At 52.0% G+C, this 27,230-nt stretch overlaps 1 protein-coding gene across 1 annotated transcript in view; it reads left to right on the forward strand.

Moving 5' to 3' along the window:
• The window catches only part of LOC137775880 (collagen alpha-1(I) chain), a 42,777-nt gene extending 24,011 nt beyond the window's left edge, over window positions 1–18,766 (forward strand). The window contains exons 12-19 of the mRNA XM_068561994.1: window positions 363–434; window positions 1,374–1,435; window positions 9,955–10,132; window positions 10,385–10,503; window positions 10,564–10,711; window positions 10,846–11,149; window positions 16,051–16,075; window positions 18,642–18,766. Coding sequence (XP_068418095.1) covers window positions 363–434; window positions 1,374–1,435; window positions 9,955–10,132; window positions 10,385–10,503; window positions 10,564–10,711; window positions 10,846–11,149; window positions 16,051–16,075; window positions 18,642–18,766 — 1,033 coding nt within the window. The remainder of the gene's footprint in view (window positions 1–362; window positions 435–1,373; window positions 1,436–9,954; window positions 10,133–10,384; window positions 10,504–10,563; window positions 10,712–10,845; window positions 11,150–16,050; window positions 16,076–18,641) is intronic.
• The last annotated feature ends 8,464 nt before the right edge of the window (window positions 18,767–27,230 follow it).

Here is a 27,230-nt window from a genome sequence, read left to right on the forward strand (position 1 = left end):
ACAGTTCTGCTGACCATAGCTGGCTCTGTCCCACGTTGGGGCTCGGCGGGCTACAGGCTGGTCTGAGGAGGCCTCGACCAGGACAACTGGACCCTGGTCCTCCGGCAGGCTGGCCCGACCTCAGAGCTGGTGCTCAGTCATTGCACTAAAGCAGGTGGCAAGGCCGGCCTGGATGAAGGAGTGGGCAATAGACTCCGTAGCTTTTGGTGAGGGCCTGCAAAGTGATGGCACAGAGCGTGGATCCTGGGACCCCTCCATCGGGGTCATCATCTCCATCAGAACCCACAGCGTGCAGCTGCGTTGAGCCCAGAGCTCCACTCCCTGCCCTGCGAGATCAGAATGGCCCTCATGCCTCCCCCCAGACCAGGTGTCTGGCTCAAGCTGCTGGAGGACAGCGGCCATCTGCCCTGCTCCCCATCCCTGAGGCACCCACAGTGAGGTCTGTCGAGGGTTTCCCCCCACCCTTGGGAGAGCTGGCTGTTCAAAGGTAAAGCTTGTGAACAGGAAACAGCTGCTGGAAAACAGACACTGAGTCCTCCCCACTCTCCTTGTAAATATCCCATTTGCCTGAAGCAAGGGCCTCGCGCTCTAACAGACTGATCTACTGACACCTCTTCCCACCGAAGACGCACGATGTTCCATGCCAGCCTTAGATCTGTCCACAGAGATGTCCTTTAAAGCCAAGACAGCAAAACCTAAATAGTCTCAGTGTTGTAGAGAGTAAGTGATTCCTTCTTTCTGATGGGTGATCAGTAACCCCGCACTTCAGTTTAATTTCCAGGCTCACACACAATCAGCAGGCCTTACATTTTCCTCTTATCAGATTTCATTAGATGGTCCTTCCGAGTCGCACCTCCTAAATCACTATTGCAGATGTGTTTCTCCTAAGAGCCATTTGCAGGAATATATGCTAAATTAACCCACAGTATTCGTTTCAGCTTCACAGTCGAGAGCTTTTATATTAAATGTCAATAAAGATTTTTAATTTGTGTGTTTAACATTGTGGGCTTGAGAACAAAAGCAAGAAGAAAACATTTTAATGAGAAACGGCATATCGAGAGGCAATATCTACCACCTTTCAGTCAGGTGCTTCCCAGGAAAAAGGCATAAAAGTACCTGCAGTTTTTCCTGTTTGAAGAATAGAACTACTTTAAGAGGCCAGCTGGGTACGTTACGGGGAAAACCTTTGCACCCGGGGACAAGAGCCTGTCCCAGCATCTGCTGGCCGTCATGCTAACTTCTACAAGCATCCCGGGTGCTTGCAGAAGGATGACTGCTCACGAAGTTCCCAGGTCTGGGGGAGTCCCGCCTCTGCCTCTCTCTGGGGCAGCGAACACTCCGGGACTCGGCCTCTGGTGGCCTCTTCTGCCCAGATCTGTCCGGAGGCAGTTCTGGAGGCAGTCTCCCTCCCCGCCCCCCGGGGCCTGGGTGGCACGTAAGGCTGTGGTTGGGCGTGGAAAACAAGCGACCGTGTAGACACCGTGGGGACAGTCCACCTGGAGGAATTCGTTCCACAGGGAGGAATTTGGAAGGACGGGCTGTGGTGTGAACCGGAGGTGAGGAATAGACACGGAAAAGAAAGCGGCTTTCCCCACGGGGCCATGGGTACATGGGCCACTCCCCATGGCTCTCCACACAGGCACACACTCTCCCCACGGGGCCATGGGCACAAAAGGTCCCTTCGACCCAGAGCTCTACTTTGGGAAGATGGAAAAGTTCTGGAGATGATGGAGGTGATGATCACACAGCAATGGGAATGTACTTAATGCCCCTGAGCTGTACACCTAAAAATGGTTAAAATGGTAAACCTCATGTATATTTTTACCGTAATTCAAAACCAAATAAATAAAGCCCTAAAAAGCCCAATCTTTGTGGAAAATACGTGCCCAATTGATATTTTTTTAAGTCCATCTGGTGGTCACCTACTCAAATGAAGACTGATCAAGAAAACAGAGCCACGTCAAAGAGACCACGTCTCTGCACAGGAAGACCCCATCGGTTCCTGCAAACTCCAGACCAACATCCAAGCCCCTGGGCAGCTGACCGAAGGGCCTCGGACCGTGCGTCCCCAGCTCGAGCTTTGCCACCAGCTCGGTCCTCTTCCGTCCTCCCGTCCTTGTGAAGGACAGCGCTCCCCGGGTTAGTCTGCATCTTCCAGGAATGAGACGCCGACAGTGAACTACAGAAGCGAGAGGTTCCCCGGGGGAGCCCCGGTGAGGGAGGAGTGAGGGTGCAGATCTGAGGACTCTCTGGCTGGCAGGAGCCCTCAGGGCAAACCAGGCACCAGAGGAGCCTCTGCCCCAGGGGCAGGCCCACTGAGATCCCTGCCACGCTTGGTCCTGGGCTGGGGGCAGCCGGGAACGTGGCCTTGGCTCTATCGTGGTGGTGGATTTCACATCACAGGCACCCATGAGCCCCTGTTGGCGATCTGCAGCTGCTTTCTCACAGCCAGTGTTCTGCCCATCCCTCCTGCACCCCAACCTCCAGCCCCCACTGTCTCACTGCACCCACACCACCAGCCACGTGCACACAGAGCGCCCATCCCTCTAGCACGTGAGGTTCGCCACAGGCGCTGGCATACACCGTGTGCCGAATTAAAGAGATTCCCGGCTGTGCCCACCATGCGAACTGTTTTTCATCAGGGATGAAACTTAGAATTTTTATTGAATGATTTATTAACCTCTGTTTCTATATTTTCACTTAATATTTAATGTTATCCATTGATTTACTAGTACTGAATGTTGTAGTACCCTGCTAGATTTGACTTACTAATGTTTTATTTAGGATTTTACTTGTGTCTTCAATGAGATAGAACTTTTTTTTTTTTCTCCGCTCTGGGTATCAGGGTTGTGCCAGTTTCATAAAGTAAGTTAAGTGCCGTATTTTTCTACAGCATCAACACCACGTGCCTCCACTGGGACCCTCCTCCTGAGACTTCCCAGCAGCCCCCTACCTAATGCTCTGTCCTGGGAGGGCACGGCCCCAGGAGGAGGGCTCATACTCCGCACCTCTGCTCTGATGGGTGGTTGTTTGCTGCTGGTGTTTGGTTTGGGGCGGGGACCTGTGTGCAGAGACTCTAATACACGTAGTCACCAGTTTTCTCAATTACACATCCTTCGTGAGTTGTACTTTTGAAAAAACAACAAAAAGGACACTTTTGTCTTGTTTAATGCACTTTGTCTTGAATTTCATTTTGTCTAATATTAATATTAGTATGTTTGCTTTATTTGTTGACAGTCGCCTGGTATATGTTTTATTTTTTCTGTTTCACCTTCTTTGAGGTTGTCTCTCATAATCACGGTAGGGCTGGAATCATTTCTTTACTCGGTGTGAGAGCCTCTGTCTTTAAGTAGAAAATGTCCAGCCCGCCGCTGTACTTTGGAGGCCCACGTGTGCCGCGGCCCAGCCCTTTCTCCCTCCCGGGCGTCCTATTTCCACTTTTGCCCAACTTCACTTTTCCCGCGCATTGCTGGATGGCGCTTTCTCTGTTCTGTTTCTCCCTTTGGAAAGTTATCTATCCAATTTCTAGTGGTTACCCTAATTTCTAAAAATAGGCTAACTAGGTTTTTAAAATAGTACATGCTCATTATAAAAAGTTAAGGCAATACAAAATGAAAGGAAAGAATTAAAATTTAAAATCTTGCCCCGCAATCCCTGGTGAATACCACTCAGCCCCCCTCAAACTGTCCACGGGAAGGAGAGTGAACCAGCAAATGGACAGAATTGACTGTAGAAGCGGCTTCACACAACAAATGCTAACTTCCATTAAGAGTTTTATATTTTACTTGAAATAAACAGATTTTTTTTTAAGTGAAAGTGAGGAGATTGCTGAAATATGTTATTCCTTCTCCAAAGTTCCTTTAAAAAAAATCCCACCAAACCAGGGCGGGGGAGTAGAAATTACAAAAATATATTAAAAGGTTGGAGCGCTTTTAAATTGCATGGTTTTAATTCTAAGCACATATAGTTACTCACTGGCGCTGAATTTGAGGAAACTCCCTACTTCTCTGCCCACCTCCTGAGTGTCACTGAGACAGCCATTGATTTCGCTGCTAGGTTTCCACCACCTGCATTCTGTTGCATCACAGCACCTCAGCTCTCCAGTGAACTGGACCCTTGCCCGCCTCCATCCCTTCATCCCCAGCTCCTGCTGGAACAGCCCTGCTCGACTGGATTTTGCTGACTTGTTGTCCCGTGTTGATCATTCTGGGTCCTTTCAGTCTTTGAATTCAAGTAACATTTTCCTTCCATTACATTTTCTTTATTGTGGTAAAATGTACATAACATGAAATGTACCATCTTAACCATTTTTCAGTGTAAGTTCAGGGGCATTAATTACATTCACCTTGTTGTCCAAACCATCATCACCATCCGTCTCCAGAACTTTCTCAGCTTCCTAATCTGAAACTCTGTCCCCATTACACACTCACTCTCCATCCCCCTCCCCCAGCCCCTGTCAATCCCCTTCTACTTTCTGTCTTTATAAATTTGACTACTCTAGGGCCCTTATATAAGTGGGATCATATAATATTTGTCCTTTTGTGACTGGTTTATTTCACTGGGCATAATGTTTTCAGGGTTCAACCATGTTGTAGCAGGTGTCAGAATTCCCTTCCTTTTTAAGGTTGAATAATGTTCCCTTGTATGTAGGGACCAAGTTTTGTTATCCATTCACTTGCCCGTGGACACTTGAGTTGTTTCCACCTTTGACTATTGTCAACCATGCTGCTGAACGTGGTGTACAAACATCTGTTCAAGTCCCTGCATTCAGTTCTCTGGGGTACGTACCCAGGAGTGGAATCGCTGGATCATATGGTAATTCCGCGTTTAATTTTTGAGGAACCACCATACTGTTTTCCACAGTGCCTGCACCATTTACATTCCCACCAGCAGTGCACAAAGTTTCCAGTTTCTCCACATCCTCACCAAACTTCGCTGTATTCTGTTTTTTATAGTAGTCATCGTGATGGGTGTGAGGTGGGTTCACATGTGGCTTTTATTCTTTTTCTTTTTTTCTTTTTTATTCATGTGGCTTTGATTTGCATTTCCCTAATGATTAGTGACTTGTATCTTCTTTGGAGAAATATCCTTTCAAGTATTTTGCCCTTTTTTTATCAGGTTGTTTGTTTTTTGTTGATGAGTTGTAGGAATTCTTTGTTTATTCTGGATATTAGAACCTCATCTGATATATGATTTGCAAATATTTTCTCCTAGTCCATGGGTTGTCTTTCACTCTGTTGATAGGGTCCTTTGATGCACAAAAGAGCACTATTTAATTTTGAGGAAGTCTAATTTACCTATTTGTTATTCTGTTGCCTATGCTGTTGGTGTCATATCCAAGAAATCATTGCCAACCCACTGTCATGAAGCTTTTCCCCTTTGTTTTCTTCTAAGACTTTTATGGTTTTAGCTCTTGTGTTCAGGTATTTGACCCATTTTGAGTTCATTTTTGTATATGGTGTTAGTTAAGGGTCCAACTTCATTCTTCTGCACATGGATATCCAGTTTTCCCAGCACCATTTGTTGAAAACATTTCCCTTTCCCTATTGAATGGTCTTGGCACCCTTGTTGGAAATCTTTTGGCCATACTTGCCAAGAGCATTTATGTCTGGGCTGTCCATTCTAGTCCATAGGTCTGTTTGTTGGTCTTCATGCCACGCTGTTTGATTACTGCAGCTTTGTAGTAACTTTGAAAACAGGAAGTGTGAGTCCTCCAAATTTGTTCTTCTTTTTCCAGATTGTTTTAGCTATTCTGGGCCTCCAGATCCTATATGAATTTTAGGGTGAATTGTTCTATTTCAGCAAAAAAATAACACCAGGATTTTAACAGAGGTTGCATCAAATTTGTAGATCATTTTTGATAGTATTGACCTCTTAACAATATTCAGTCTTCCAAGACATGGACACGGATGTCTTTCTACTTATGTCTTTGTTAATTTCTCTCAGCAACATTTTGTAGATTTCAATGCATGAGTCTTTCACCTCTTTGGTTAAGTTAATTCATAAGTATTTTAATCTTTTTGATGCTATCATAAATGGAATTGCTAACTTCCTTTTGGATTGTTCGTTGTTGAGGTATAGAAATGCAACCGATTTTTGTGGCTGATTTTGTATCCTGCAACTTGCTGAGTTTATTTCTTAATTCTAAAAGAGTTTTTGTGGAATCTTTACAGTTTTCTACATGTAAGATCATGTCACTTGCAAACAGAAATGATTTTACATCTTCCTTTCCAACTTGAACAGCTTTTATTTCTTTTTTTTCCCCTAATTGCTCTTGCTGGTACTTCAGTACCATGTTGAATAGAAGTGGTAAAAGTGGGCATCCTGACTTGCTCCTGTTCCTACAAGAAACATTTTTATTGTTTCACCATTATTTATGATGTTTGCTGTGGGCTTTTTTATATGACCATTATTATGTTGAGGTAGTTTCATTCTATTCCTAGTTTGTTGAGTGTTTTCTTGTTTCATGGTTTTTTTTTTAATTGAAGTATAATTGGCATACAATGCTATATTAGTTTCAGGTGTATAACGTAGTGATAAAACTTTTATATACGTTACAACATGATCACCATGACTGTTGAGTATTTTTATCATGAAAGTGTGTTGAATTTTGTTACTTTGTCTGCATCAGTTGAAATGGTCATGTGTTTCTTTTTTTTCTTCATTCTGTTAATGTGGTATATTTTCATATATTGAACCATTCTTGCATTCCAGGGATAAATCCCACTTGAACATGGGGTATAATCCTTTTCGTATGTTTCTGAATTTGATTTTTTACTATTTTGTTGAGCCTTTCATTACTTCTTAAAATAAAATTTTTCTGTTCCATTTATTCCTACTCATATTCAGAAATACCAAGTAATACATTTGTCTTCCCTTTGTGTGTCTTGTGTATCTCTGTGCCTCTATAACATAGATAGATAGATAGATGATAGATAGATAGATAGATAGATAGATAGATAGATAGATACATAGATAGATAGATAGATAGATAGATAGATAGATAGATAGATAGATAGACAGACAGACAGATAGATAGCTAGATAGATGATAGATACAGAAAGATAGATAGATGATAGATAGAAAGATAGATTAGATAGATAGATAGATAGATAGATAGATAGATAGATAGATAGATAGATACAGAAAGATAGATAGATAGATAAATGATAGATAGGTAGACAGACAGAAAGATGGATATCTCTCTGGGGAGAGATCAAGGACTTTGCACCAGCTGCAGGGACCAGATGGGATCTTGAAGTATCTCCTTGGTGGTGAGGAAGATATTGTGGTGCATGGGTTTCACGCATTGGAAAAATGGCGCATCCATTATTCGGTAATCAGAAGAAAGCAATGTGTCAGAAACTGACTATCTGGTCACCAAATCTGTTTCCTCTTTTGCCTGGACACACATCTAAACGACATTTCCGGCCTCCCTTGCAGTCAGAGCGCATCGTGTGCCTGAGTTCCGGCAGATGCGCGTGGGTGGTAGGAGTGGGCGCAAGGCTTCCAGCCTGGTCCTCGAGAGCCTCCTGCACACGGTCCTCCATGCTCTCCCTGCTCTGCCTGGAGCAGAGGGGACCCAAGAGCAACCTCTGGGGCCACGTGGGAGGTGGAGGACTCACAGGACGGAGGGATCCCGTCCTCAGTCTTTGCCATGAGATCGTCAACTGGGGGGCCAAGCCCCCTCCTCAGGTGTGTCCTGCAGGCGAGCAGAGCACCCCCTGTGGTGGGAGGTCAGGGATGGACCACCAGACCTCAGGGGTGTCCCCGGCCCCGACGGGGAGCCTGCCGTGCACACACCTCGCTCCTAGCATAGATAAGCCTATAGTTTCCATGGCGCTGCTCATAATTATTCCATTTTAATCAAAGTCACACTAATTGGGGGCGGGGGTGTTGTGACCCTTGTTTACACAAGAGGAAGGCTCCCTCCTCCACCCGGCAGCCCTCACTGCTCACTTCCTGCTTCGTTTGCTGAGCAGCTTACACTCCCCTGCTCTGCTCCACTGATGCCAGAGCTGCCTCCTGGGGGGACGATTCTCAAAGCACGTGACTTTGGGCAACGTGGGCCTTGCACACTTTCGATGTGTCTGCAGCTGCGCTCAAAGACCCAACCTCGTTATCGAGAAAGTCTGGCCTCTCCTGGAGCTGCCCACGCTGCTGCAGGGAGATCCACTCCTGTTTCTGCCCAGAGGAGTGTGGGCCGTTACCAGGAGCAGAGCAGGACAGGGAGGGAGGGGCGTGGCCCAGGTGGTCCAGCACCCAGTCCTGGGAGGGTTAGGGCGCGCAGGTGGGTGCTAGGAGCAAGGTGTGTGCACGGCAGGCTCCCCGGCTCTGCCGTCGGGGCCGGGGACACCCCTGAGGTCTGGCGGTCCATCCCTGACCTCCCACCACAAAGGGTGCTCTGCTTGCCTGCAGGACACACCTGAGGAGGGGCTTGGCCCCTCCGTTGATAATCTCATGGCAAAGACTAAGTCCAAGTGAGCTGCCAAGGGAGGAGTGTCCTGAGAGGGGCCGGCCCCTGGGGGCCCGGAGAAGGAGGTGACCAGCCCTGAGCAGGGCACATGTGGGGCAACCCATGCCGCCACTGGAATCTGGTTCCCGAGGCGGGAGGGCCACTGTCCAAGGTGCTGACCAGCCCAGCTCAGGCTGAGGGAAGCCTGGCAGAGACGCTGGCTAAACTGCTGCGGGTGACACAATGCTGGCTAACAACGTTTATCGATGGACTCGGGCTGCAGGAGGACGTGCTTCCGCAAGAGCAGATGGGGAAGATGCCCTGCACAGCCCCCATTCTCAGGGGCCAGAGGGGCCGGGAGGCACCGTCCAGGAACTGACGGGGCTCAGCTCTCTGCCCATGGCCACCAAATTACCAAAAACTCCCAGGCCCCTGGCTTCTCTCCCACTCGGGCAAGGCGCCCCCGAGGCTTGAGCCAGCCCAAGCCTGGAGCTCCGGCCGGGAGCAGTGCAGCCCTGGACAGAGCCTGAGCAGGGGGGCCAGTTGTGGTGGGCAGTTGGGGACTCCAGCCACGCGAGAGAAAGGCTATGGGAGGAGGAGCAGTGAGCACCCTGGAGAAGAGGTGGCAGCGGAGGACCAGGACGGTGGCCTCGGGTCTGGCAATGGAAGGAAGGAGCAGAGGTGCTGGGCAGCCTTGCTGGGCTTAAGTTCAGTGAAAGAAAGCATTTTCTGGACCACAGAATTGCCCAGAAGTAGACCAGGCGTTCCTGTGAAAGGGTGAGCTCCCCGTCAGCTCTGTAACTTCAGGCAGACACATCCAAGTTAGACCACAAAGAAGCGTGGGTTTCTGCCTGGAGGGGCAGGTGGACCACCTGGGCCCATCCAGACCATGGTGTCCTCACCCCAAAGTCACACTGATCTCTGGCTCCATCCTGACACGGGGGCCGAGGTTCCGCCGCTGTTGACGGGAATAGTTTGCAGCTGTGTGTCCATATTGGCTTCCACCAAGCCCAGCTATTTATAACCCCTTCCAAACGGAAATATAAGGAAATGTGTTGGCAATTTTGTCTTTATTTCATAAAACACAGGATGAGGCCAAATGGGAGTCGGTTTCCAAACGAGCACAATTACAGATCTGAAAAACTGAGTTCACTTTTAGCTGCAAATATTATTCAGAGGAAATCTCTTGTTTTGTTAAAAGAGGCTGTGTGTTGACAAATTTCTTTGCCTCAAATGCCAGAGGGTTTTACAGCCCCCAGAGTTAGGGTTCTACCTTGGGCTGAGGGGCTTCTATCCCACCCACCAGGGACCCCCAGCCCCCTTAAGGGCTGGCGCAGGGCAGGGTGACCAGGTCACACGCAACTGGGAAAGCAGATCTCCCACCGCCCCACCCCGCCAGCTGGATGATCAGGCCCTCCGTCACCAGGTTGCAGGAGAGCCTTCCTTGCTCCCACAGCAGCTCCGCCCCCAGCCCCTGCCTTGTGTGTTTCCCACCCCAGGAGCTGCACCCACACTGTCCATCTCTCCCGCTGGATGGCAGCTGCCTGAGAGCGGAGGTGCCCTCTCCGGTGCCTGCTGCAGACCCCACACCCAGGACAGGGGCCGGCAGAGCCCCAAGGAAGGCACCAGCCTAGGAAGACTTCCCGGAGGCAGCAATGTCCGAGCCAACCTGGAAGCGTGAAGAAGGAGACCACGCTCTGGACTCTGGGCTCCCTCAGTAAGTGGGGCCGGGACTCAGGGGCCTGCTGGGCCCGTGGGCACGTAGGTGGACCATCCTCCCCAGTGGACAGAGACAGCTGGGGCTCTGCCAGGTGAGAGCCTGAGACTGGAGAAGGGGCGGGGTTGCCAACCTCCCGCCTCTCTGCCCAGAGTCAGACCCACCCTTGCAGGACGCCCAGGGTCCCCTGCTGTTTACCCTCCCGCCAGCAGAACAGACCCGACCCTGCCTCAGGGTCCCGCCCTCAGGGCACATCAGCGCGCGCCCCTAAGTGGAATTCTTCTTGAGCATCCCCACAGGGCCCAGGGCTCAGTCGACACCTTCCTGCCAGGTGAGACAGGCCCCTTCTCAGTGGCAGATGGGGACCCAACTGAGTGTGTGCCACGCTCAGGCCACGACCACCTGCGTGGGGTGGGGACCGTCATCTTCGCCTCCGAGCGCGGCCAGAGCCCAAGGCCAGGCAAGGTCCTCTGCCCCACAGGAGTCTCCACTGACCCCGTGGCCTGGGGAGGACAGACAGGCTGCCGTCACCATGGGAGGTGAGGGGACGGCAGACCACCCACTGCTGTTGGAGGGGACGAGGGCACCACGCTGCCGCCTGCCGCCCGCTGCGCCCCAGGGCCTCCTGCAGTGACCCTTCATCACCACGTCCTGTCCTCTGTCTGTTTCACAGACGTCTGTCTCAGCCGCGGCTGAGAGCCACGAGGTCGAGCAGCTCTGGCCCCAGGACACCACACGGAAAAGGCCCAACTGAGAAAAAGGACACAGAGGGGCAGACCCCCGATGGCCCCGCCAACAATGGGGAGTCACCGGCCCAGGGCAGGGCTCCCACGGAACACTCCCCGCATGACCCCCTCGGGCCGAGGGTGGGCTTTCCCACTCTGCCGGGGTCCAGCCCCCAGACCTGGCGACCCGGCACCGAGGCCGGAGCCCCTCCCACCCAGCACCTTCCCAGCACGGGGACTGTCACGGGGACAGTAAGTCCCCAGGCACCACGTCCCCAGTGAGTGACTGGGCCATCTTTTGTTTTTCATATAAAAATGATTTTGCCAAATGCACAAAATCGTAGAGCATTTTAGATCCCCGAGTGAAAGGGCCGAGTTGACTGAGGAGACGACAGGCGCTTGTGCATCTTCCGATGACACAAGGCAGTGCGTCAGGAGAGCATCAACCAGTGTTCAGGGCGGGGAGGGGGTCTGGGGCCCACCCGCTGCACAAAGAAGTCGCTGCAGACCACTGCCCCACCCAGGGCCCTCCTTTCCCGGAGGAGCAGGAATTGGCTCTGACCAGGCCCACTAAGGGCAGCTTTCAGTATTTTCTTAATAACTCAAAGGAGCCTAAAGGAAGAAACGTTGGGGAGAGTCCCGGTGGGCTTGGTCTGGCCCCTCTCCATGGACCTCACCCAACCACGCCCAGCACCCCAGCCTCACTGCCAGCTCCAGGCCTGGAACCCCTCCCAGAACAGACTGCACAGGCCTCCTTGGCCCCGGCTTCTGTCCTCCAAGCCAGGATGCCCACGCCCTCCCCTCCGTCAGGGCCAGGCAGCCCCTGCCCGGCCGTGCCCAGCCCCCAGGGCGGCACCCACCGTGCAGGTGTGACTCAGGTGTAGGCCCCCGAGTCCCACCTCTCCTGGCTGAGGCCAGAAGGAGTCGCACCCTTTGCTCAGAGGCAAGAGGTCATAGGCTCACCCGTGAGCCCCCGGAGTCCCCATGGCACTGGGAATCCTGAGACCCTGGTCCTTCCGCACAACAGCCCCATGGGGACCGGGCTGTCCGCTTCTATCTTTGGCCCTGGGGTGAGAGGCCAGCGTCCCTGCCAAGAGAGAAGAGAACGCACAGATCATGCATATGCATGGCCTCATCGCCAGGCTCATGAAAATCAACAATATGTATGTGCAGGAGTCAGAGAGAGACGCACCGCTACTCCCAACTTCAGCCCTTCTGTCTTTAAAATTATGGTTAGTAATTAGCAGAGGATTTTGACCTAAAAGAAGAAGAGTAATAAGACATTTAATGGCTTCCAAACTAATTATAAATATGGCCGTAATTGGAAAAGCAACTCCATAAAAATGATAACTTGGCCCGCGCGCAGGAAAGATGGTACGTGTGTGGCGCCTGTGGACATCAGCACCGCCTTGAATCTTCGGGGCCCAGAGTCTGATTCCCCTTCGGATCTGTGCCCTCCTGCCCCGCCTCCCAGTGGGGTGGTTGGTTAAAGGAGCTTTTTTATAGTTACCATTTTTTATATGTAATGGCTTTATAGAAATAAAATTCACATATTATTCAACTCACCCATTTAAAGTGTACAATTCAATACCTTTTAGTATATTTATGGAATTCTGCATCTACCACCACCATCGATTTTAGAGTATTTTTATCACCCCCAAAGCCCCACTCCCCCAGCCCCTGGCAACCAGTGATCTACTTTCTATCTCTATCAATGTGTCTATTCTGGACAGTTCATATAAATGGACTCATACAACACATGGTCCTTTGAGACTGGCTTCTTTCACTTAGCATATTATTCTCAAGGTTCATCCATATTGCAGTATGTGTCAATATTTCAGTACTTTTTATGGTTGAATAATATTTCATTATATGGATACACCACATTTTGTTTATTTATCCTTTGACAGACATTTGGATTGTTTCCAATTTTGGGCTATTACAAACAATGCTGCTATAAACATTTATGTACAAGTTTTTGTGTGGACATATGTTTCCACTCTTCTTGGACTATATACCTAGGAGTAGAATTCCTGAGTTATCTGGTAACTCTACGTTTAACCATTTGAGGAACTGCTAAACTGTTTTCCAAAGTGGCTGCACCATTTGTCATTCTGACCAGCAAGGCATGAGAGTTCCAACTTCACCACATCCTCACCAATAATTTTAATCATCTGTCCTTTAGATGCTATCCATCCTATTGGGTATGAGGTGGTATCTATTTGTGGTTTTGATTTGCATTTTCCTGATGACTAATGATGTTGAGCATCTTTTCATGTGCTTATTGGCCATTTATATATCTTCTTTGGAGAACTGTCTTTCAGATCCTTTGCTCATTTGTCAATTAAATTTATCATTTATTATTGAGTTGTAATAGCACCTTTTATAATTCTTATATATTCTAGATACAAATCATTAGCACATATATGATTTGCAAATATTTTCTCTAATTCTCTGGGTTGTCTTTTTGTTTTATTGACAGTGTCCTTCGATGCCCAAATTTTTCAGTTTTGATGAAGTCCGACTTATTTATTTTTTCCTTTGTTGCTTGTGCTTTTGGTGTCATAGTTAAGAAACCATTACCTAATCCAAGGTCATGATGATTTATACCTATGTTTCCTTCTAAGAGTTTTATAGTTTTAGCTCTTACAACTGGATCCTTGATCCATTTGATTTAATTTTTGCATATAGTCTGAGGTAGGGATCCAAATTTATTCTTTTGCATGTGCATATCCAGTTGCTCCAACCCTATTAGTTGAAAAAATGATTCTTTTCCCCCAAAACGAATGGTCTTAGCACCCTCGTCAAAAATCAGTTGACTTCCAGTGTAAGGTTTTATTTGGGGGCTTTCTATTCTACTCCACTGATCTATGTGTCTATCCTTATGGCAGTACCACACTGTCTTCATCACTGCAGCTTTGTAGTAAGTTTTGAAATCAAGAAGTATGCGTCCTCCAGCTTCGTTCTTCTTTTTTCAAGATTGGTTTACCCTATTCAGAGTCCCTTGAGATTCCATATGAATTTTAGAAAGACTTTCCTATTTCTACAAAGAAGTCAGCTTAGATTTTGATGGGGATAACAATTAATCTGGAGATCAATTTGGGGAGTATTACCATCTTAACAATATTAAATCTTCTGATCCATGAACATGGGTTTCTTTCCATTTATTTAGATCTAATTTAATTTCTTTCAACAATGTTTTGTAGTTTTCAGCGGGCAAGTTTGCTCTTCTTTTGTTAAACTTATTCCTAAGTATTTTATTATTTTGACGCTATTGTTAAGTGTAATCATTTTCCTAATTTCATTTTCAGTTTGCTCGGTGCTACTGTATAGAAATACAATTTATTTTTGTATATGAATCTTGTAACCTGCAAACTTTCTGAACTTGTTTATGGGCCCCAATAGTTTTCAGTAGAGTCCTTGAATTTTCATATACAAAATCATGTCATCAGCAAATGGTAATAGTTTTACTTCTTCCTTTCCAATACTGATGCCTTTCTTTTCTTTTCTTTTCTTTTTTTTCTTTTCCTAATGCCCTGGCTAGAACCTCCAGTGTGATGTTGGAAAGGCTATGAGTGGACATCCCTGTCTTTTTCCTGGTCTTAGGGGAAAGCATTCAGTCTCTCACCATCAGGTGTTACACAAACTCTGCCTTTTCCATAGACACCTTTATCAGGTTGAAGGACTTCCCCTTCATTCCTAGTTTAACTGTTTTTATCATGAAGGGGTTTGAATTTTGCCAAATGTTTTTCTGCATCTATTGAGATGATCATGTGCTTTCTGTCTTTTATTCTATTGATTTTCAGATGGGCAGGCTGGGTTACTTTAGTGAAGTCTGTTTCCCACCGGATGAAGCCTTTGGTGTCACTGTCAGGTGGCTCGGCCTTGGGGACGTGCAGTCACCTGGATGACAGGCTTCCACCTGCCGCGTCTTTCCCTGTCTCTCTGTCAGGCTTCTGCCTCATTTGGCATCACACCCAGCCTGTTCGGCTCCACTGATCACCAGCTGATATTCCGTTATTTTCACTGCTGGAACATAAGTTACTCAGCAGGTAAACGAACTAAATCCAGGCAGGGCTGATGCTGAGGCCAGGCTTTGAGGTTTGCTCTGGCCCAGGGGGGCTCTTCTCAGCTGTATATTTCCGTGGTCCTTTCTAGTGTTCCATGGGGTAGCGAGTGCTGTCAATTAAGAAGAGCTATTGCTTTTTTCCAGAGGCTTGAACTTCCACACACTCTGTTTCAAATGAAGTAGGTTCCCTAGGGGAGCCTTTGGTGCCCTCTTCTCTAGGGACCACCTCTCCCCCTGGACAGAGTCTCTGAGCCACCACTCTGGGCAAGGCATGGCCTGCGGTCGTCAGGCTTACTTCTCCTGGTCAGGAATCTCTGCTTGATAAAGAGCTGGGGCCAGGGTGGTCAGGTCCCCGTGGGTCAGCCCACCACACCTGGGTAGAGCCTCCACCTGAGGGGGGAAGGGGACCTCCGACCTCCTGGCCACACTCACCAGGAATGCAGTGCAGGACCTCTTGGACCTGGAGTGGGTGAGGAATGCTGGGGGGCTGGTGAGATGCTGTAACCTTTGGGGGCTGGGGGAAGGGTTAGGGTAGAATGGCTTTACCTGCCTGGAGTGGGGCTTCCATCAGACTGAGCTGGCGGAGGGAGAAAGCGAGGCGGTCACGGCTCAGATGCCACAGCTCTTGGAATTCTTACCAAGTCTTAGTAAATTTTCTTGAATAAATATTTCTTCATTTGCTGTAGGCCCTGAGGACAATTTCAAGAAACTTTAAATGGTTTTTACAAGCTTTTCTTGCTTTGCTGGGAGGCAGTCTATGAGTCTGTGGCGCTCCTTGAACTCCCACCTTGGAAGTGGAACTCCTATTATTGTCACGTTTTGAATGCCTGTCTCTAGCCCAGACCACCCGCCTGTACACGTAGCTGCCTCTTGGACACCCCACCCTTTGGTTCTTTGAAATCCATGTAAACCCCCAAATAACTCTCTGCCCAGGCTCGCTGTCTGTAAAACCTCCTCCACCCACCAAGTGGACCACGTCTGGAATGTGGGGTCCTCAGCACCCCTTTGTCCTCACACCCTGCTGGGTCCTTCCAAGCTCCATCCACAGCCTCCCCTGTCAGCCCTCCCCACCTCCTCCCGTCAGACCTTCACCCTCTCGCTGCTGGACGGTAGGTTATCTCCGTCCAATAACTTAACCTGTATTTACTTACCGAGGCCAAGCTGCTGCCTCAGCTCCTGCAGGAAGCCAGGCTGACCTCGACTTCTGGGAGTGGACGGGTTGCAAGCCCCCCTCCAGATACTTGCCTGCATCTGCTCAGAGCTTATCAGAGCTCCCGTAATCTGGTGAGTGCAATGCAAAGTCCTTCAAGCTAGAACATTCTGGAACAAATTTCACATTGGCGGGTCAGATGGAGAGTTCCCACTCTGGTGAGATGGTAGACAGGATGCCACACCCAGCTCGAAATTCAAATTCCTAGAAATGCTGGGGAAAGTGCCAGCCGCCTCCGAGGAGAAGCCCCCAAGGGCGCAGGCAGCCGGGAGCCGAGGCTGGAGGCGTAAATCACCTCAGCACAGGAGTGAGTGTGTAAACCAGCTTGCTCTTCCGTGCAGCAGTTAAATGAATCAACTAGAGACGCATTTATTAACGTGAATGAATCCCAAAACGTCATGCTGAGTAGGGAAAAAGGTGAGAAAGGAATCGCGCAATATGATCCCATTTATGCAAATATTTATAGCACCCAAAACGACATCATGTATTGTTGACGGATTGATCCCCACGTCAGCAGGGCAAACATTCGGGAGAGCAGCTACCGCAGGAGAAACCAGCTGAGGAAGGGCCGGGCCGTGGTCTCGCCTCTAATGCTCACCTCCGTCAAAGTGAAGCAGCGGGCAAGTGATGCAACGTGACAAAGCATTAACACCTGCCGATCTGGGTGGTGGACGTGTGAGTCTATTAGATTATTTTCTCTGTTTTTCTATATATCTGAAATATTTCATTAACTTTTTAAAGGAAATGCAAGCTTATCACTGGTGATAAATTCATACTATTGTGTAAATGACTGACATCTGTTCCTTTCTAAAAGAGGCAGCGTGGCTGTGTGGAGAGAACAGGGCACCAGGGCCACATCTGCCCCCCCAGAACTCACCATAGCACCTCTCACACGTCCTGAACGCTGACTGCCAGGCTGTCTGCAGCCCTCACACTGCCCTCCACCCACCTCTGACCGCACCCAGCTGCTGCCAGGAGGGCCCTGGGGGCGGCCTGGGTTTGGTGTCTGGCTGGCGGGTGTCTTCTGGGGTCTGCAGGAAGAACGTCTTCACTAAGAGTTGCCATGTATCAAAGACCACCTGGTGCCCGGGCCATTCTAAGTCCTGCGGATGCAGCAGGAAACCAGAGGGACGGCGTCCAGCCCTCCTGGAGCTCAAAGTCCCTGTACAAGGAAACAGGACAACCTCTGTGCAGGGAGAGAGTTGAAGAAAGTCATGTAACGAGACATAGAGGTCACACTTGTGGTTGCTGGGGGGCGGGGGGAGGGGGTGGGCGGGGATGGACCGGGAATTTGGGGTCAGCAGGTGCAAACTATTACATGCAGCATGGATAAACTGCAAGGTCCTACTGTACAGCACAGGGGACCAGAGCCAGTCTCCTGGGATAAACCATCGTGGAAAAGAATATTTTAAAAAAGAACGTATATATATGTTAAAAAAACAAAAAAGAAAAGAAAAGAAAGCCGTGTAACAAAGCGCTCTGGGCGAAGTCCAAGCAGAGGTCTGAACAGTGAGAACTAGCCATGCCGAGAGCCCGGGAACACCGTCCAAGGACAGGAGACACAGAAGAAATACACCCATGGAACCCGCTGGGCCCACATACAGGCCAGCGAGGCCTGACGGGGAGGGAGAGGCAGGGATGGACTGGGTGGGGGTCAAGGGCCGGCCACGGGGTCTGAACGTCAGGGTCCCAGGCAGCGTGCGGTCTCGGAGGACTCACGCAGAGGGGAGGCCCCTCGAGTGTCCTGCACGGACAGGATGGAAGCGGGGAGGGCGCCAGAGTGTCACTTGAGCTGGGAGGTAGCGAGCAGCAGGGAAGGAGCTGTTTCTGGATGGTTTGGAGCCGGCCCTAGTGAGCAGTGCTGGTCAGGGAGCTGTGAAGACCCCGGGGCCTCTGGCCGGAGCAGCTGGGCAGATGGGGGTGTGATTGCAGGAGGATGAGAGGCCCCAGCTGTGGCCCAAAACCAAGGTCAGCCAAGGTCAGCGGATGCACAGGGCCTGGGTGAGAATAAAGCGCTGTGACCAGGTTATGGAGTTTGGGGTGGTTTGTGGTGAGAATAGGAAACAGGCCTGTGTGTGTACATAGAGGCACTTAGATTTTCTGGGCATCATAAACCCAGCCCGTGGCAGGGAGGGCAAAGGCCGAGGGAGCAGGGCACTCCCTCTGGGGCCAAGCTAAGCCCGGAAGGCAGGTTTCCAGCAGCAGTTCAGGCCCCGCCAGGCAGCGCTGTCCCAGGAGGCCAGAGCCCCCAACCCCGGCCGTGCTTCGGAGGCCCAGGGGCCCTGCGCTGCGTCTGAAGTTGGACCAGACATCGCTGAGGTCCCTTGGGTTCTGCCCTTCGCTGGTGCTTCTCCAGGACAGGCTGCCCAGGGGTCAGGGATACCGGGGCAAAAACTTACCTGCGTTCCCAGGTATCCCCGGGGCCCCGCTGCCCCCACCCCCACCCCCCCCCCACCCCCGCACAGGCCCAGGACCCATCCAGAGCCGGTGCCAGAGGTGCGGAGGCAGGAGGCCAGTGGGCAATGCAGCACCTTCCGAATGCAGGGCCACCCAAAGGGCTCCACAGGAGCACGGGGGGCTGAGCGCGTGAGGCCAGGACGCCTCCTCCGTCCCTCCTTCCCCCCTGCCGATTTCTTCGTCAGTTTGCCGGGAATAAGCAGCCCTGGACCCCAGACACATGACGTCCTGCAGCTCCCACGGCACTGGGGCACCCAGACGGGCCTAGCACAGCCCTGGGGGGATGGTTCTCCCACCATGGGAGGTGGGCCAGGAGGGCAGGGCCTGCCCCCAGCACCCAGGGGAGGAGCCCAAGGGAAGGCCAGGGCGCCCGGAGCTCTCAGAGCCCTTCCCGGACAGGGAGGCACAGCTCCCTGGGACCAGCTCAGGCCAGCACAGCTTGTCCTCCATCTCAACAAGGCCACTTCCGGCCAAGCAGCAGCAGGGGGAGAAAAAACAGTTAATGGGACGGAGGGTCTGGAATAGAAGCAGTTCCAGAGCGGGGTGGGGTCAGAGCCAGGAACCCCCTGAAGGGAAGAGTTTCAGCACCGACGCACCCTCTGACGTGTCCTGAGAAAGCGCAGGGGTGGGGATGGAGGAGGGGACAAAGGGGGGCCCAGCGTCAGGTTGGAGGGAACCAGGGTGGGCCTGAGTTTGCACACACAGGTGTTCCGGGGCCACGTTTGGGCTCGCAGGGTGAGGGGTCATGGGGGGCAGCCCCAGGCCTTGTTATCTTCAAGGACACAGCCTGTGGCCACAGTCATGTGTCACCTGGCATCACCCCCCCCGATGGGGGAGGAATCACAGGCACATGGCCAGGAACCCCCTGTACCCGGAGCCGGACAGACCCTGCCCGGAGCCCAGGCTGGTGGAGGCAGAAGCCCTGAGGGGAACAGGCTGCGAGCGGCCGAGTCTGGTCCCCGCTTCCCGCCCCGCGTGGCAGTGAGAGGTGCGGGGCCCGTGGTTCACTCACAAGGGGCTCAGGGTCTGAGGGGCTTCCTGGGGTTGCTGTGACGACACACAAACAGGGAAGGGGCTCGAGACGGCGCGGACGGCCATGTCACAGTCCTGGAGCTGGAGTCCGAGATCAGGGTGCAGGCTGGGCTGCGCCCCTCCAGGGGCCCCAGGGAGGGTCCCTCCTGCCTCCTCCTGCCTCTGCTGACCCAGGGCTGCCCCTCCCCACCGTGGCCTGCTCCTTGCTGGTCCCGTCTGCCCTCAGAGGCCCCGGTAACCTCAGAGGGACACAGGCAAAGAGCTAGGCCTCTGCCCCCCAGCCACGCCCTCCAGCCTCCTGCTCAGGCCTCGCTGCCGCCCTCATCCTCTCCGTCCCGGTCCTCTCCGCCCCCTCATCCGAGTGAAATTCACTTCTAGCTCCGGAGCTTTGTGGTCCTCGTCTGGGAAACACAGGTCACCACGGTTTCATCCACCACTAAAGAGTGACCAGGCTGCAGATGTGCTTTCAAAGGAGAAGATGAACAAGACAGCATCTTGCGCCCTTGTTTTGTTACCATGGTGAACGAGGGGGTCTGAGCCCCCATCTTCACTAGCCCACAGCACCACCCGCCTTCGGGGCGACGGCGGCGGGCACCCAGACACCTACGCCGGTGTGAGCCCCTCCACGCCAGCCCCCGTCCCCACGCCACGCCACGCCAGCCTCCCGCGGTCACCGTCAAGCACAGGGGACGCCCCTGCTCTGACCTGGGCCCTGAGCCATGTGCTGGGGGGGAGGAGAGACGAGAAGCCGTCACCCAGGTAGTGACCCCCTCCCCTGAGATGGGCCCCGAAGTTGCTCGGGTGGGGCAGGGGGCTTCCCAGGGGCTGTGGTGAGGGGCCGGCGGTCAGCCTCCTGCCGCCCAGGTCCAGGGCGGGGAGCCCTGTGCCCTCAGCCCCGCATCCGCGCCTTCTCAGCCCGACTCGGTGGGCTCCAGAGATGGGGCCTGGGGGCCAGAGGACCCACCCGCCCCCAGGGTCCCCCAACTGCCCCGCAGAGTCTCTGCAGCCCTGCCTGCCGGCCCCCAACCCTGGGGTCTGGGCCCCGCCCACCGGCCCAGCGCGGGGACTCTCCCGGGTCCACAGCGTCCCGCCCACCCTGGGTGATCAGAAATCACACACGGAACGCGCCCCCCACCCCGGGTATGAAGACCCCACGGAGCCCGTGAGGCACCCCCTCACCCCCCGCCCCCGCCCAGAGCCCCGGACGCCCCAGGTCCCGCCCTCCTGCTCCTGAACACGCCGTTAATTAACAAGGGGCACCACTTCAAAATCCAAGGGAACGTCCAAATTCTGACCAAAATTATTATTGAAACTTTTCCTGTTGTGCATTTTACGCTTTTCTCCCAAACTTTGGGTTCACAGGAATCAGTCTTGGGCTGAGGTTGGTCACAGCACCGGGCGCCCGGCCAGCAAAGAGCGCTCCTGCCACCCGGTGGCCACATGGGGAATGACGCCAGCAGAGGGAAAGGGCTGGGGACTCCCAGCAACGGGGGACCTGGGGACGCCCGGCAATGGGGGACCCGGCGACCCCGCAGACAGGCGCCCCTCCGCCAGGGCAGCGGCCGAGAGAATCAACACCGACGCCTTAGACGCTGCGGAAAATGTCCACTGCCCACCACGCTGTCCAAGGGGCCTGGGGGCCCGGTCTGCAGCCGGCCCACACGCGGCCTCCCTGCTGTACCCCCGAACCTGGCGGGCCCAGGGCATATCCAGGAGAACGGGACCCCAGGCTCAGGCACTGGGCGTGCAGGGAGGGACCTGGGATGCCTGGGAGACCCCCAGGCCAAGGGGCTGGAAGGGAGAGGTCTTGGGTCCTCCTTGGGCAGGGCCACGGGCACCGGCCGCCTCCACGTCCTGCTGAACACGAGGCCCCCCACCCAAGCCTCCTCTGAAGGCCCCCAGGTCCTAGCGAGGCCCCTGGCAAGGACGAGGGCAGTGCCACTCTGGACAGCCTCTGGGCCCCTTCCCTCCCCAGGCCTGGAAGACCAGAGCGGACCTCGAGGGAGCCGTGCTAGAAAGCAGGTGATATGATCCCTGGTCAGGTGGCCACTAGGTCAGATCAAGCTGTAGGGACCCGGGGAGGAGAAGGGCCCACCTGGTGTGCAGCCCACGTGAGGGGTCCAGGCGCAGAGGGCCGCCCCAACTTTCCACTTGGGAAAACTCCGTCCTCCCTGCAGGATTCACCCCGACTTTCTTCTCTCATTTATTTTTAGATCAGCTACTTCACATAAATTCAAGATTCTAAATATTGTTTAATGTATTTTCTTGCTTTTAAGCAAAATTTATTTTTATTAATAAAAATCACTGCATATGCATTGCAATTAAGATAATCCTCCTTATAAATAGACCCTGAGCAATTTTACGGTTTGTTCCAGGAAACCCACGTCGGGTGGTAGACAGCCCTTGTAACAGAATAACATTCTCAGATCCCGGGGAGGCCTAAACAGAGCTCAGAGACGCTCTGCCCTGTTCACATAGCAGGTGATTAATGTGTGTCTGCGGAATGCAGATGGCAGTGGGGCAGGAGTGCCCTGAAGGGCCGGTCCTCGAGGAGTCCTGGGCTGTCCTGGGCCCCGGGAGCAGCTGCACAACGAGTCCTCAGGGGGTGGCTTCTGAAGGCTGCACAGACCTCGAGGAGGCCCCAGGGGACCGGGGGACAAGGGGAGGGAGCTGGGCTGCAGGTGCCCCACAAGGCTGAGCCTCCTCCTGGTCCTAGAGGACCCCCACCAATGGGCCCAGCCGCAAGGACTCAGCAGGACCCCATGATGTCACATGGCCTTGAGTGGGCTGTGGGGAGCCTCACCCCCCCACAAGCCTGCTGAGCAGTGAGCACAGCTGCTGAGCCCCCCAGCTTCCCTCAGGCCGCCCCCCAGCACGGTTGGATCATTTAGAATAACAGTGTGTTTGAAGGTGGCAATTTAAGTTTTCAGACAAGGACAGCTGAGCACCATTTATGTACCTGTGATCGCTGTACAGGTGTCGAGGCTTGTCTACAAAGTTGGATGGGGACCACTGATTGGGCTTTAATTTAAAATGGAGTCAGAAAAAATAAAAATAAAAAAATAAAATAAAATGGAGCCAGACACATTTTTTTTAAATCCCTTCAAAGCGTTTTCCTGGGGACAAGTGAGCTACTGGGCAAGTGCGCCTCCCGGGGCCCCTGCTGAGGCCGCACCTGGTGATGGAGCAGGGCTGACAGGTGTGAACTCGAAGAGACGCAAATTTCATCACGTCCTCGGAGATTAAGATCCACAGATTAAGTGTATATCTTGGAAGGCCTGAGAGCCAGGGTCTTATTAGACTATTTTAAATGTGAATGTTGCACATTTGGGCTTTTAGCCTGACAGGTAGCATTGGCTTCCGACTAGCAACGGCGATGATCGGGTGGGGATCAGGGCTCCAGAAGGAAACTGTCCAAAAAGCTGGTGCCAAGGAGCCATGCCGGACGTCCTCCTGTCTCACCACCCCGGACCGTGCGTAGCCCACGCGGGCCAGGCGCAAACACAGACCCCGTAGCTGAGTTGGCAGGAGCTCCTTGGAGGAGCAGATGGGACTCGGGCACTCAAGCGCTCCTCCACTTGCCCCAGAGCTCACCTGGTGGGTTTCACACTGAGATCAAGAAGAGTCGAGACCAAGTCCTCAGATGAAGCCGCAACCTCTGAACCTGAAAAGGCTGCCCCTGGGGTGGGGAGGGGCTCCACACGGTGCCCATGGCCCAGAGGTGGCTAACTGGCTTGCACCCCAGATCGTCCCCAGAACCTGGAAAGCACAGGCACAGAGCATGCCTGGCACCCTTGAAGGCAGCTAAGATGCTGGGGATGTTAGGACCAGCTGGCTGCCTGGGTCCTGGGTGGTGGACGGCTGGGTATTCAGGAGGACGGGAGGGACATGACCAGGAGGCAGCAGCCAGCCAACAAGCCTGGTGGCCCTGGTGGGAGGAGGGTCAATCCAGACAGCTGGCACCTCAGGCGGACCTCATGGTCTGCCAGCGTCAGGATGGGGGTCAGAGAGTGGACGCTCTAAGGGTCCTCCCTGTCTGGCTTGGCTCCCCCAAGAAGGGGCCCTATTTCTGAGCAGCCAGGCTCTGTGTGGCCCAGAGGAGGGTCTCCGTAGCTCAGGAGGGTAACCGTAGGCCAGCGTGCCCCTCTGTCTCCAACCGGCCTCAGCTGGACACCAAGATCCTGGTCTGAGCTGTAGCAGAAGCAAAATAAGCAGACCACACGGCTGCTTTGCGGCTTCTGGTGATAAATTCTCTCAGGTTTGTACGTCTGGGAGTCCTTATTTTGTTTGCCTTCAATTTTGAAAGATATTTTCACTATAGAGTTCTCAGTTCCAGTATTTTATTCCAATACTTTAACAATGTTGACCCACCATCTCCTGGCTTGCGTTGTTTCTGAGGCTAAACCGGCTGTCGTCTTTATCTTTGTTCCTCTGCCTGCACTTAGGATTTTCTCTTAGCACCTGTCTTAAGCAATGTACCTGGTGTCATTTTCTTCACGTGCTTGGAGTTTATTGAGCTTCTTAGACATGTGGATGGATGGACGGATGGATGGATGAGTGGGTGGGTTGGTAGATGGATGGGTAAATGGATGGACAAACGGAGGGATAGATAGTTGACAGTCAACATCACCAGAAATTGCCCAGAGCTCATTATGACCCTGCTGAGTTCTAAGCCTCCTCTTGCCTGGTAGGTGGGCCATAAACACTCCCAAGTAACTGCTCACTCACCTCTGAGAGTCGATCACCAGCTCCCTGAGATGTGGTCCCACCCACCCATCCATCACACACAGTTGCCCACACAGTGGAGGTGGCAGCCACTGGGGACCGGCTGTCAGTCACTGGCCTGGATTCTGCACATACCTCGGCGATCAATCACCCTCTCAGTCACCCGCCCCACACCAGTCAACCAACTTCTGAGCTGTGCCCCTAACCCAGATTCACCTCCTCCCTCCAAAAGCTCCTTGAGTGATGGCTGTCACTGCAGAACTTACTCACCCCGCTTGTGTTGTTTCATCCTGCCTTCAGCTCACCCATGTGGCCCCTCGGCCAGACTTGGGAACAGTAAGCCTTCCCTCAAGGAGCTCACAGGTAGAGGAGCAGCAGACACATGGAGGGGCAAGTCGAGATTGCACCAGGAGCTGTGGACCCCAGAGAAGAGGCCCCTCACTCAGGACAGGGAGGGAGGAGTCCAGAAGGCTGCCTGGAGGAGGTACCTCTTCACTGAGCCATCAAAAATGAGTGGGAAAGCATCTAGTGCTTCACCATTGAGTATGAATGATGTTCCCTGTAGGGTTTTTGTAGATGTTCAAGTTGAAGAAGTTCCCCTCTATTCCTATTTTGCTGAGAATTGTTATCAGGAATGGGTATTGTATTTTATCAAATGCTTTTTTTTGCATCTATTGATATAATTGTGTGATTTTTGTTCTTTAGCCTGTTGATATGATGGGTTACATTAATTGATTTTTTAATGTTAAGCCAACATTGCACACCTGAAACAAATCCCACTTGTTCATAGCCCCAGTGTATTCCTTTTATACACTGTTGGATTCAACTTGCTAATGTTTTTTGTTTTTTTTTTTTAAATAGAGAGAAAGTCTTTCTTTCTTTCTTTCTTTCTTTCTTTCTTTCTTTCTTTCTTTCTTTCTTTCTTTTATTATTTATGGCTGTGTTGGGTCTTTGTTTCTGCGTGAGGGCTTTCTCTGGTTGCGGCAAGTGGGGGCCACTCTTCATCGCGGTGCGCGGGCCTCTCACTATCGCGGCCTCTCTTGTTGCGGAGCACAGGCTCCAGACGCGCAGGCTCAGTAGTTGTGGCTCACGGGCCTAGTTGCTCCGCGGCATGTGGGATCTTCCCAGACCAGGGCTCGAACCTGTGTTCCCTGCATTGGCAGGCAGACTCTCAACCACTGCGCCACCGGGGAAGCCCCATCAACTTGCTAATGTTTTGTTGAGAATTTTTGCATCTTATGTTCATGGGAAATATTGGTCTATAGCTTCCTTTTCTTGTAATTAGTATCTTTGTCTTGGTATTAGAGGGATGCAGCTTCGTAGAATGAGTTACGAGATGTTCCCTCTGTTTCTGTTTTCTGGAACAGCTTGTAGAGAATTGGTATAATTTCTCCCTTCAGTGTTTGGTAGAATTCACCAGTGAAGCCATCTGGGCCTGGTGCTCTCTGTTTGGGAAGGCTATTAATTGTTAATTCGATTTCTTTAATAGGTATTTAATTTGCTCTTCTTTTTCTAGTTTCCTAAAGTGAGAGCTTAATTTTTGGTTCCAGATTTTTCTTCTTTTCTAATGTACGCATTCTTCTGTAAATTTCCCTGTAAGCGCTACTTTCACTGCATCCTACCAATTTTGATGACTTATATTTTCATTTTCATTTAATTCATAATATTTTTCTATTTCTTTTGAGATTTTTCTTTGACCTGTGCATTGTTTCTTCTCCAGATATTTTGGAACCATCCAGCTATCTTTCTCTTATTGATTTCTAGTTTAATTCCACTGTGGTCTGAGAGCACACTTTATCTGATCACTAGGCTTTTGAATTTGTTAAGGTGTGTTTTATGGCCCAGAATGTGGTCTATCTTGGTGAACGTTCCATGTGAGCTTGAGAAGAATGTGTATCCTGCTTTGTTGGAGGGAGCGGTCTGTAGCTGTCAGCTGGATGCCGTTGATGGATGGTGCTGTTGAGTTCAGCTCTGTCTTTATAATTGTCTGCCTGCTGGAGCTGCCCACTGCTAACAGGAGTCGAATGTCCTACCGTCACCTTTGTGGATATGGCCATTTCTCCTTGCAGTTCTATTGACTTTTGCCGCACCGTTTTGATGCTCTGTTGTTGGGTGCAGACACATCTGCATTTGCCCAGATGGTCAGGGTAGACAAGGAGGGGAGAGCAAAGGCCCAGGGAGTCTGGGAGGTCAGGGAGAAGGGGCCGGACAGAGGGGAGGGAGGCGAGGTCCAGGCCAGTTTGGCAAACCCCGAGAGGGGCGCCTAGACTTCCCTTCCCCAGGAAGCACGCACGGCATGTGATGTGGGGCTCAGACCCCTGGGGAGTCTCGGCAGACAGACGCTGGGTGGTCCTGGGCCTCCCACATCCAGGTGTCCACCCTTTGCGTGGCCCCCTCCCCGTGAGTGTAGGCGGGACCCATGACTTGCTTCTGAGCAGGAGAACATGATACGAGTGAGGGTGCCCATGACCACGTACACGTGACTTCCTCACGTGGGACGGTAGCCCCATCTTGATGGATCAGGGGGCAAAGCAGCCACATTAGGACCACAGCACACCAGGACCCAAGGGTGGCCTCTGGCCAACAGCCAGCAGGAAAGGAAGCCACAGTCCTACAACCAAAAAAGAAGCTGGACGGTGCCAGCTGCTTAACTGAGCCTGAAGCACCGCGGCCCAGCTGCCACCTGCACTGCGGCTGCGCGGGCCCTGAGCCGAGTGCCCAGCCGTGCCAACCTCTTCCCGCACAAACTGTGGATGACAATAAACGTGTGGGGTCTGAGCTGTGGCGGTTTGCTCCACAGCAGGGGACAACAGCACGACAGCTGGCACAGCGGGTCCCCA

The sequence above is a fragment of the Eschrichtius robustus genome, chromosome 13, assembly GCF_028021215.1.
Source record: "Eschrichtius robustus isolate mEscRob2 chromosome 13, mEscRob2.pri, whole genome shotgun sequence".
NCBI classification, from domain to species: Eukaryota; Metazoa; Chordata; class Mammalia; order Artiodactyla; family Eschrichtiidae; genus Eschrichtius; species Eschrichtius robustus.